Source organism: Saccopteryx leptura, chromosome 2 (assembly GCF_036850995.1).
Source record: "Saccopteryx leptura isolate mSacLep1 chromosome 2, mSacLep1_pri_phased_curated, whole genome shotgun sequence".
Classification (NCBI taxonomy): domain Eukaryota; kingdom Metazoa; phylum Chordata; class Mammalia; order Chiroptera; family Emballonuridae; genus Saccopteryx; species Saccopteryx leptura.
Window position 1 is genome coordinate 252,283,694 of NC_089504.1, and position 12,246 is coordinate 252,295,939.

At 47.5% G+C, this 12,246-nt stretch overlaps 1 protein-coding gene across 2 annotated transcripts in view; it reads left to right on the plus strand.

The window, feature by feature from the left end:
• The window catches only part of ATF6 (activating transcription factor 6), a 108,807-nt gene that overhangs the window by 18,358 nt on the left and 78,203 nt on the right, over positions 1-12,246 (plus strand). For both annotated transcript variants that reach the window (XM_066371351.1, XM_066371350.1), the window contains 2 exons: positions 13-233; positions 11,520-11,705. In XM_066371351.1, the coding sequence (XP_066227448.1) occupies positions 13-233; positions 11,520-11,705 (407 nt within the window). The remainder of the gene's footprint in view (positions 1-12; positions 234-11,519; positions 11,706-12,246) is intronic.

Below are 12,246 nucleotides of genomic sequence, written 5' to 3' on the forward strand. Positions count from 1 at the left end.
TCTCTCCACCAGGTCAGACCATGGTGCTGTCTCAGCCGGCCGTGGTACAACTGCAGGCGCCCGGGGTCCTGCCCTCTGTCCAGCCCATCTTGGCGGTTGCTGGGGGAGCCGCACAGCTCCCTAATCATGTGCTCAGTTTGGTACCAGCCCCTGTGGCCAGCAGCCCAGTGAATGGGAAATTTTCTGTGACTAAGCCTGTCCTCCAAAGTACCGTGAGGAGTGTGGGTTCAGATGTAAGTTTCGATAGTGCTTTTTAATGCCTGACTTAAAAACAAGAACAAAACACACTTCTGTTTTAGTTGCCGTGTGTGTGTGTGTGTGTGTGTGTGTGTGTGTGTGTGTGTGTTTTAAGTTTGTTTCAGTGTGTCGAATGTGCTGAAATTGCGTATCCAATCTTTGGTGGGAAATAGGGTAGGGGTTATGTTGTTAGAATCTACTGAAAGGTTTCCTCAGGTTGGTAGTGGTCTGATAAGAAGTGTGCCTCCCTCCCTCCCCTTAGCTCCTAAACCAGTGGTTCTCAAACTTTTTGAAGTCAGGGCGCATTTAAAATCCTACAGATAATTGTAGGAGCACTATATCCAAATTTCTGAGAAATATGTTGTAATAATTAAGTCAAATATTAAAGAAAAAAATATAAAGTCCAGGCATGCTTTTATGGTAATTAAATGAAATAAATATGATAAAATTAAATTTATTTTGACATTAAAAAACATTTTATGTTACTTTTTTTAGTTATGCTTTTTAGAATTCGTAAAAAAGGGGTTAAAAAATAAAAAGACAACAAAAAAGTTATCTTTTTGTATATATAGATACAGTCTCAGTAAGATTTAGTAAATTCGGCAGGTCCTGGTGTGAATGTGTTAAGTTTTTTCATTCTTATGTTTATAAGAAACATGAGCCTGATGTGTCCTAGTGATTTCTTCAATGTTTGGGCATATATTTGAAAGGCAAACTCTCATTTCCTCATCAATACATTAAGAATTCCTCTCTTTTTACTCTTAATTGTGTTGAGTGCAGAAAACCCCCACCATACATATCATCTTAACTTGACACCAAACAAAGGATAGAAGAAACTTGCCTCCAGTCTTTCTGGGGAACATGGGGGGTAGTGTAAACAATCCAGCACCACAGCTGAATAGCCTTTTGCAACCTATATAGGCAAGTGAGGTGGGGGCTTGGGCAGACTGTCAGCTTACAGCCAATTCCCCACACCTCTGTCCCCCAAAAATCTAGGCTCCAAAAACCCTGTGGTTCTTTGGTCCCCAGCAGGCACATATTTCTCTGGAATACCATAGGGCACACCTGGAAATCTTCTAGGGCGCACCAGTGTGTCCTGGCACACACTTTGAGAACCACTGTCCTAAACCTTTGGGCACATTCCCGTAGTCCTTCACTAGTGTTTACACAGTTCTCTGATATTCCGTGACTGACGTGTTTCAGCACCTCACCAGATACAAGTCTGTAGACTACTTCTTAGGGTTTACATTTAGTATAGCTCTTGACTTACAGAAGGGCTTTTGGTACTGCCTGAAGATGGCTTGTTGCTCTGGGGATAGTCACTTAATGATTATTTGGTACTTTCCTATCTTTGCAAACCTTCAAATTCCTAGTATATTGTAGGGATTTTTTTAGAGTTTATAAATCACAGAAAGTTTCCCAAGATCTGCCACTCCCTAAAACCAGTTACAGCACTTGCCAGCTAATTCTTTTATTTTTTATTTTTTTTATTCAATGAGAGGAGGGGAGGCAGAGAGATAGACTCCCACATGCGCCCGACCAGGATCAACCCGGCATGTCCACCAGGAGGCGATGCTCTGCCCATCTGGGGCGTTGCTTCGTTGCGGCCAGAGCCATTCTAGCGCCTGAGGCAGAGGCCATGGAACCATCCTCAGCATCCAGGCCAACTTGGCTCCAATGGAGCCTTGACTGTGGGAGGGGAAGAGAGAGGCAGAGAGAAAGGAGAGGGGGAAGGGTGGAGAAGCAGATGAGCGCTTCTCCTGTGTGCCCTGACTGAGAATTGAACCTGGGATGTCCACACAGAGGGCCAACACTCTACCTCTGAGCCATCTGGCCAGGGTTGCTAATTCTTGCTTTCTTTAAATGTAAATAAAATACTTCCTGTTATGTATTAAACAGTAGTTGGACACCAGGGGCCTAAAGTTTAATGACAGTTAAGGTCAAATGATCAGTCTAATGGTGGATTCTCTAAATTTGGGATTAGTAAAGCAAACCCATATGTTTTTCAAAATAAAAGTGGGTGTCACTGGTAGCTAATATTGCCACTCCACCTTTCTTAGGTGTTGCAAAGATATTTAAAATCCTGTGTGTTATGTAAGGTTGTTTATCAGACTACTGGTGATCTGTGTACCAGAATTTAGCTAATGTGTCAGTGGCCCATTTAGCTGTGAGTTGCTCACTGTTGCAAAGACCAGCGTAATCGTGGTCAGCAGTGTTGTGCAGACCCACTGAAAGACAGGAACGTACAGAAGGGGAGGTCCAAGTCATCCAGCCATTCCCACCCTCCATCTGGGCGCTGTGATGTGCATGCCTCAGGGAGCAGCGTTGTCGTTTGGAGCAGACACGGGTGGTACAGAGTTGGGCTTGATCTATGTTAGTTCATTGTGAGGAGAGGAGCAGGCACAGTGCAGTGTTGCGGCACAGTGGGCAGAAGTGATGCTGTGCATTTTGCTGGAAGATGGAATGATCAGATGCTGGGATTTGCTTTAAGATCTCTATGGGGAGCTGGTGAGCACAGGAGGGAGGAGAGAAGATAGGCACGTGGTGAAGTCATCAAATGTGGGGGTGTGGCCTCTCTTTCCTCTTGTGTTTGGGGAAATTGCTATAATAAGTGAATAAACAGTAATAGAAATCTAAAAATATCTGATGTTTTAATTAAACAGCTGTACAACCAATAAAAAAAACGAATGTGCTTTTCACAGGAGACTGAGGAGGGTGAGAATGATGGAGAAGATTTAGAAAAATGACCTCTTAAAACCTCCTTTCCATTATGAATTTGAACGTTTCCCCTGTGATACTACCAGATAGAACCAGCAACAGGAAATGTCCAAAGTTGTCTTCCTGTACTGTGTTAGGGCATTAAAAATATTTATTATGAAATATTAAAAAAAATAGCCTGTGCATGAAAAAAAAAATCTTAGACATGAGGAAAGGTCATGAGTAATTAGAACTTTAAAAACCACAGGTCAACATTAACGTAATCTTAGTCTGTACTCATAGAAATCTAACAGCCGATCGTGGGGCCATCCAGAGCAGCTCAGCGAGGTGGGGAGCGTGTCTGGAAACCGAGTCACAGGTGGAGGAGTGGTGAGGGTCGGCGTGGCTGGCACACTGAGGAAGAGGTTGCAAGTATGGCCACAGCCTAGGAAGTGAAGGCTGTTGTGTGCAAAGAGGGTTCACTGTGTGACTCCAGCAATGGTTGTGGTTTGGTTCCCCCAACGTTGTCCCTCTGCTCCCGAGAGTCTTTGGTCCAGTCCTTGTGTTGACTGTCTGAACAAGGGACATCTCAAAGTGGGCATTGCTGTGTCTGCGCTGTCCCATCTGTCACCCCCAAACATGTCGGCATTACTGCTGGTCTGTTGGCCCAATGTCCTTTATAGGTTCCTGGCGTGGAGAGCACGTTGGCTCTCCTGTTGTGCTGAGTGACTGTGAACTTGGCAGATGGTTGACTGGTGAGGTCAGCGCAGAGGAGCTGGGGACGTGGCAGATGAGGAAGTGCAGAACCAGCAGGCCTCGTCTCCTCAGCAGGATCAGTGGTTGGCGTTCCCAGTGCTGTTCACAATCCAGAGCTGGCAGCATATGAGATGGACACTTCGTGTGCTGCTTCTAGCGCAGGATCATTCGAGTGAATTTTCTCGTCACCCACGTCGACGAGCCTTTTGTGCTTATTTTTTCTGGCCACCACGTCCGCACATGAGCCAAGCCTCTTCAGGGTGATTTTCTGGTAGAGGTTCTCACTTAATGTTTATTTCAAGCAAAGAAACATCAGTCTGGCCTATCAGCTGGCCAAGCCACTCGGGAACCAGATGCAGTCCACCTGTCCCAGACACAGCTGCAGATACATTGATCTGCTCGGAGGCTCTGTGCCCGGGTGCAGGAGCCTGTGCGTGTCTGTGTCTGCCACACTCAGTCCTGCTCGGTTAGGACAAGCTGGCTCAGTGGACATTCCTGATGCAAATGGCCAAAAATAAAAGAGCTTCATTATGTGCTTTTTAAACAAAAAGTGTGGTGGAAAAGTTGTAATTTAGAAAGAGAGAGAGAGAGAAAGAAAAGAGGACCTGTATCCGTCTGTAGCTTTGTAGTGCTAACTTGGCTCTTTCTCTCCTGCCTCTTTGTTCTCTGTTGGCTGGCTCCGCGTGGGCCGGGCGCGGTGTGTCGTGCTTGGCATTCCACTCCTGCAGGCTGCAGTGACTGCCACATTCTCTTCCGAAGCAGTGTGCCTGGTTCAAATTATAATCCTGCTCTTCTGACTTGTGCTGGGAAATCTGTTCTGTTTAAGTCTTGGAAGCCTCACCTAAATTTTCAAGAAATATGGTTTGCTTTTGGCTCTGGTCCTGATGGAAAAGGGGAGTGTGGCCTCTTGTGTCAGAGTGGAAGCCCTCGTACGTTGCAGTGCATGGTGGAGGTGCTTCACCTGAGCTTGCTCCTCTGGCTTCCAGGGGCTGGTGAATGTTGCCAGACCTCGGACCATGGCTTGCGAACAAGCGTCTGCACCTGCATGGCACCTGCTACTCCCCCCACCCCCTCCTGTCCCTCAGAACTCCTGGTTTATGGTCATAGAGTTACATTGTCCTGTTTATTGGGGCAAAAGACCATGAAAAAGGCAATGATATTATACTGTACATTTTCCACAGTGGGCCAGGCTGGAGCAAAGACCCTTCATGGGAATCAGTAGGTGGGAACGATGGAAAGAAAATGATAAGTAACCTCAGTGGGTCAGGGATGGAGGGTCACGGCTACACTGACAGGAGCCCAGGTCTTCCTCTCAGCCCATCTTCCAGACCTTTACTTACCTTGTGCCTCTTTTTAATTCTTTACTCTGTGACCTTGACCCTTGCCACCCCAGCCCCTACCTTGGTAGTCCCTGTGCCAGGTCCCCATGGCGGGGGTCCTAGTCATCATGGGAAGCAGAGTGCCTGCGGGTATTGGAAATGGTGAGGAGGACTCCCCTGGCATATCAGATTGGAGCTCTGTTTTTTTTCCTGGAGACGCTGTTGTGCTGTGAGGTTCTCACGCACATTGGTGTTGTGCGTGTGGAGGGCCAGCAGACGGTGCTCACTGTTCTTAACTGTGGGGGGAGTGCTGAGCTCAGGAATCGCTGCCTTCACGGGAAGCAGGAACCAGCCTCCTCATTGTCCGCAGGGAGACGTTACCTCATCTCCCAAGGTTCTCGCTGGAAACACGACCCTGAGAAATGGCCTGAGTGGGGGGGCCAGGGCCTGTCTTCTTTGTTTACCCAGGGAGACCTATCGTAGCGTGGCTCGCCAGAGACCCACAGGAGTATCTTTCAAGAAAAATGCAGATGTAAAATAATCTGCTTACAGTGCAGAGCAATGCAGAGAAGCGCCTAGAAACACGGAGAGTGCTGTGTTCTGTTTCAGAAACAAAGCCTGACTCTGCTGATACTTAAGCTGTAGGACCTAGAATAGGCCTTTGTGAGGTCAGCCTGTAGGGCGGAGTACCCTTGGATCCTGTAGCTAGTTTAGATCTGAGGAGATAAATAATGAATGCTACTTCTTAGTAAGTAAATTTTTTTAACAGAAAGACATTGAAGTCATGATATTTCTTTAGGCTGTAAGGTAGAGGAATCCATCAGAACAAATTCAGCAGGAAGTGTAGAGGGATCTGAAAAGCCATCCAGGTTTTAGCAAAAAGCTACGTCTAAGCCCATGACTTTTTTGGCTCTCCTGCTACCACGGACTCTTTGCAAATAAAAGAAAAACAAGCTGCCTGACCAGGCAGTGGCGCAGTGGATAGAGCGTCGGACTGGAACGCGGAGGACCCAGGTTCGAAATCCTGAGGTCGCCGCTTGAGCGCGGGGTCATCTGGTTTGAGCAAGGCTCACCAGCTTGAGCCCAAGTTCGCTGGCTTGAGCAAGGGGTGACTCGCTCTGCTGTAGTCACCCCCCCCCCCAACGCACATATGAGAAAGCAATCAATGAACAATTAAGGAGCCACAACGAAGAACTGATGCTTATATATCTCCCTTCCTGTCTGTCCCTCTCTGTTGTGAAAAAAATAACATGCTTTGTTAAAATGTTTGCAGTTTCTCTTTAGGTGGAAGTTTGGGGGCTTCTGAAAATTTATCTTGAGTAAACATTTTGGCAAGCAGTTTCATTTGTGGCTATAGTCGCTTTGAAACAGGAAGGGGATAGAGGTATCTTTTCCCCACACAGTGCAGTCAGGTTAGATTTAGGTTGTGGCAACTTCATTCTGTAGATTTCAGTCTGACATCTTGATAAGGTTAAAAAATAACTTTTTAAGAGACATGCTGATTAATATCTTAATAAGTAAACACCTCTCTCTCTGGTCTCTGATTCTCTTCTGTAGCCAGCCCTGCAGACTCACTCTCGGGACACAGGCCCGGGTGCTTTCCAGCTACGTGGCCCTCTCAGGGGCCGCCTGTGTCCTGTGTGCGTCCCTCCTGAGGCCGTTCTGCAGCTGGAGTGCATTGGGCTTTACCTGCGCACCTGCTGCTCCTCTGCCTGCCCAGGCCTTTCTCATGGAATGTCCCCTAGTGAGCATTCTGTGTCAATACATAGAACGTTCTGATTCCTTTGTTTGCTGGATTGTCACCGTCGTGTAGGATGCCACAATTATGTAAGACGTTTGCAGTCTTTTTCATTATAAACATTCCTCCCTTGAATGACTTACTGCTTGTTTTATTCTCATACAAGGACGTTTGCAGGAACTCCTAGGGTTGGAGTAGGAGTTCTTGGGTTTTGGTAGACATTCATGGTGGCTCTCCACAGGGTGGTGCTAGCTAGCCTCTTCCGTGTTGAGCTTCAGTCCCTGGGTTGCTGGGTGGAGTCCTCGTGGGTCTTAGTGTTTCCACAAGCAGCCCTCTCCTGCTGTACCCCTTTCCTCACGTGACGCTTGATTGGCTGTTGTGCTCTGTGTGCATGTGTGTGGGGGGCTGAAATTCTCTAAGTCTTCTTATTTTTTAATGTTTCCATTGATATGAGGGGAGGGTAAAGGGGGGAGAGAGAAACATCAGCTTGCAACTTGCTGTTCCACTTAGTTCCATTTTACTTGTGCAGTCACTACCTGCTTCTCGTATGTGCCGACTGGGGATTGAACCCCTGACCTTGGCGCCCCCAGATGACGCTATATTCACTGAGCCACCCAGCCAGGGCTGCTTCCCCTAAGTCTCTTGTTGTTTTTAACAGGTTCATTGAGATAAAGTTTGCACACCGCAGAGCTCCCCCTTTGGAAGTGTGCCGTTGAGTAGTGGTTTTGGTGTATTCAGAGTTGTGTTCCCTCAAATCACTTCAGTCAGTTCCAGAATGTATTCATCACCCTAAAGGAAAGCCCTACCCATCCACAGTGACTCCTCCCCCACCGCCTCCCCATCCCCTGGCAGCCGCGGACCTGCTTTCTGTGCTTGTGGGTCTGCCTCTTCTGGACATTGCTGTCAGGTTACATAGGACAGACTTCTGTGTCTGACTTCTTTCACTCACCGTGTTTTCGTGGTCCATGTGTGTTGTAACATGTATCAGCACTTAGTCCTTGTTATGGCCAAACAACCCTCCAGTGTTTGTTTAGGATGAACCACATTTTGAATTATCCAGTCATCGGTCAGTGGACATTTGGGGGACTTCCACATTTTGGTTATTATGAATAATGCTGCTTTGAGCTTTCATGTACAAGTTTTCATAGTTCAAAACCATTTTTAACATATAAAGAGTTTTTAAAATCATTGAGAGAAATGCAAGTTAATCCAGCAATCAGGTGGACAAACTGTTATATGAATGATAGTTGACATAAGCGAATGGCAGGTTTTTTCTGTTTTATTTATTTATCATTTTTTTAAATTTTTTATTTTTCTGAAGTTGGAAACGGGGAGGCAGTCAGACAGACTCCTGCATGCGCCCGACCGGGATCCACCTGGCATGCCCACCAGGGGGTGATGCTCTGTTGCAACCAGAGCTGTTCTAGCACCTGAGGCAGAGGCCACAGAGCCATCCTCAGCGCCCGGGCCAACTTTGCTCCAATGGAGCCTCGGCTGCTGGAGGGGAAGAGAGAAACAGAGAGGAAGGAGAGGGGGAGGGGTGGAGAAGCAGATGGGCGTTTCTCCTGTGTGCCCTGGCTGGGAATCGAACCCGAACTCCTGCACACCAGGCCAACGCTCTACCACTGAGCCAACCGGCCAGGGCCATGGCAGGTTTTTTCAATGAGAGTCAATGACTAAGTCCCAGAAGGGCAAACCCCTGAAAGAGGAGTGTTGTACAAGTGTGTGGGAAAACACTGATTGTTACAGAAGAGACATTTGATTGGTTACAGCAGGTTAGAGTGGTATTCAAGGAGTACTGCTCTTACGCTTGGAGTTTCTGTGGCTCAAGAGACTAGTCTTTGTGCCTTTTTACAGCTCCTGGGGTCACGTGTACCTGTGGCTGACCATGAGTGTTTGTTCAGTCTGAACATTTTTTTTTTTGTCCTAGAAAACAATAATTTAAATATTATATATTCTGATAGCTAAAGGTAGCTTGCTGAGAGTCAGGCTGGAGCTCTGTGTTTCAGATTCCTGTGGGCTTCATTTATTTTTACTGTCTCCGTCCTTTGTATTTATTGATAGCTTTGAGCATTGACTTTTTTTTATGGTGCCAGAATGTGTACATTTTTTATGGGAGGAAGTGTCTGTTAGGCCACAGATGGTTTCCAGTTTTTAGCATGAGGCGTGTGCTCCAGCAGCCTCTGAATCTTGAATGGTGCATGATACGCAGGTGCTTCCATTGTTTATAGAAATCTCCTATCCTTGTTTGAAATCATGAAGTGGTATGGAAGCCTCCCCAAATTCCATACATTAATTAGCTGGTAAAGGAAGGTTCCCTTTTACCCAACTTGTAGTGTAAACTCTTCCACCGGGGAACCGCCTGTGTGTCCTGTCCAGTGTGCTGTCATGGGAGCTCCAGATCAGGTGCTAATGCTGCACATTCTCATGGCTGAGAAGGTCACAGCAGATGGAGCAGAATGGCCCCGTCCAGAGAAGAGTGTGGCCTCGGGAGCTGTCGTGTATCCTGGCTTTGCCCCGCAGGGCCTATTGTGGGCAGCATTGCTGAGGAGAGTGGGTGGGTTAGTACTGCACAGGGAAACCTTAGCAATGATGGCTACATATGGCAGTGTTCTTGTGACCTTTCTGTTAGAAACGGAGAAAATATGGGAAAGCACCCTTTCTGATGCCTCCTATAGTGATACCTCTCCTTTGGACGCTGGCTGAGCAGCGTTGGCAGTGTGTGGTACCAGGTCCTCGGTGGCTTCGGGGTTGCTCTGTTTCTAGGAAACGTGGTGTGGGGCAGGGATTTTTAAAAATAATCAATATTAAATTGTTTAATTTTATTTACTGGTCTGAAGAGTTATTGAACACCCCATAGGAGTCCTGGCCAGTTTGCTCAGCGGTAGAGTGTCGGCCCAGTGTTGAGGGGTCCCAGGTTCGATTCTCGGACAGGGCACACAGGAGAAGCGCCCATCTGCTTCTCCACTGCTCTCCTTCTCCTTTCTATCTCTCTCCTCCCCTCAAGGCTCCATTGGAGCAAAGTTGGCTCAGGTGCTGAGGACGGCTCCATGGCCTCCGCCTCAGGTGCTAGAATGGTTCCGGTCGCAATGGAGCAACGCCCCAGATGGGCAGAGCATCACCTTCTGGTGGGCATGTTGGGTGGATCCTGGTCGGGCGCATGCAGGAGTCTGTCTCTCTGCCTCCCCGCTTCTCACTTTAGAAAAATACAAAAAAAAAAAAAAAAAAAGGTTATTTAATACTCCATAGTAGAATGTTTATTTTATTTTTTAAATTTTTTAAAAAATTTACTCATTTTAGAGAGGAGAGAGGGAGAATGAGAGAGAAGGGAGATAGATGAGGGGAGGAGCAGGAAGCATTAACTTTTACCTGTTCTTTGACCAGGCAAGCCCAGGGTTTCAAACTGGCGACCTCAGCGTTCTAGTTCATCTCTTTATCCACTGCATCACCACAGGCCAGGCAGAATGTTTATTTTTTAAAGTTATTACATATAAAAGCTAGTATTTCAGTTATCTGTGTACTTATAATAATCAGTATTATTTAGTGCTTTTATGGGATTAATTTTACTGCCTCACTCTCTCCTCCAGATAAATTAGACTAATACTACGACAAATAGGTTCCTTAGTTTAGAAGACATGACAAAACAAATTTTGCTCAGTAAGTTTTTATAGTGGTAGGTGTTGTGAATAAAGGAAAAAGTAGTACAAAATCTAGGTGGAGAGAGAGTTAACCTTTCATGAAACAGTTGAGACCATGAGAACGTTCGGGAGTACCTCCCAGATTACACGGGCACAAGAAATTCAGACACCCGGTGATTTTAGCAGCTGGTGTTGGAGAGTCCTTAGATTAGATGAGTGAAGGAGACAGCATTCAAAATTTAAATAAATGGTGTGGACAATGGAATGAGTGAGCGTGTGTGCAGATCATGGGGTGGCCTTGTGGTACGATAGAGGGTGTGGGGTTAGGGTGAAAGGTTTCAGTACGTGAGAGGTGGTCACATTCCGGAAGGCCGTGAGAGCTAAGGAGGTAGCTGGGATGCACGGCTAGCTTTTTTTTTTCCAATACAGTAGCAACATAGAAATGATTTTTTGGTGGGGAGTGTCTTAGCGGTGGTGGACAGGAATAGACTCCCAATAATTAAAATGGTTAGGAGGCTGCTGCAGGAGTTTAGGGTGGGCTCATGAGCCTGCTGTGGGGGGGGGGGGGGCAGCAGCAGTGGACAGGGAAGAGCTTACCCCCAGTTCCTGATTTATTAGTGGGGAGGTGGAGGGCATCAGTACAGAGAGCAACGAGGGGTAGGTCAGTGCTGGCTGCCCTTCTACCCGGGAGGCCTTGTCTCTGACAAGATGGAGAGAGAACCATCCAGGAAGGGGACGCAAGTGTGGTTTTCACACCGTGGATCTGAAGTGGCGGTGACTCCACAGTAGAGTGGCCTTATGCGTGGTTGGGTGTATGGTTCTGGGAAAGTCAGCTGATTCAGGGCCTGCTGTGTGCGACATGCAGGTTGCATCAGACCCTTTATGAGAGAGCGCCCTACTGGGACATTGGAGGGTAGTGAAGAACCCTAGAAAACAGGAGAGAAGGTCAGGTGACAGGTTTTAGAAACCTGTTTAATCATTCGACTTCAATTTGAGTAATACTTTTAAAAACCTATCTTGGAACAACCAGTAACATCCTTTGCACAGTTGTTTAACGACAGTTGTAGAAGCTGGTGTGCTCTGGCCTGATTGGGCTCCGGAACCGGCCAGTCTGATGCGTTGTCCTTCTCGTAGATTGCTGTGCTGAGGAGGCAGCAGCGCATGATCAAGAACCGGGAGTCGGCATGCCAGTCCCGGAGGAAGAAGAAGGAGTACCTGCAGGGGCTGGAGGCCCGGCTGCGGGCAGCTCTGTCCGAGAACGAGAAGCTGCGGAAGGAGAACGGGTCGCTGAAGCGGCAGCTAGACCAGGTTGTGTCTGAGGTGAGTGCTGGTGGCAGAGTGGCTCCGGGTCAGGTGCCCTTTCTTCCTGAAAATCAGTGAAGAATGGTGCATTTCAGAAGAACTGGTGGGAGATACTCGTGTTGGGAGGGGCACGGTGAGCCCTGGCCTGCCTGGGGAGGTACAGAGCTCCGGGAGGAGGACTCGGAATGTCTCTGTCCTTGTCACAGGCTGTATGTAGCTTTCCCTCTTCCCTGGGGTTTAGCAGTCCACCGGGACCTCCTCCTTGAAAAAGAAAACAATACAGATAAAAGTGCTTGCTCTCCTCTCAGCCCACCTGAGCCCTGTGGTGTTTGCCTGTGGCTGTGCTGGTCCCAGCCGGTGGGTCTCAGTTCCGTCCATGCATGTGCTCTCAGGACCCCATAGAACTGTCCTGGAGGGGGGCTGTAGGGACGGGACAGCCAGGTCTCCTGACTCCATGGGACGGGACAGGAGGTTCTGCTCTGTTCTGGAAAATACTATTTGCTCACCTTTGAGTTTTGTTGACCTGTTTAAGCATTCAGATAACTGGTGAGGAAGAGTG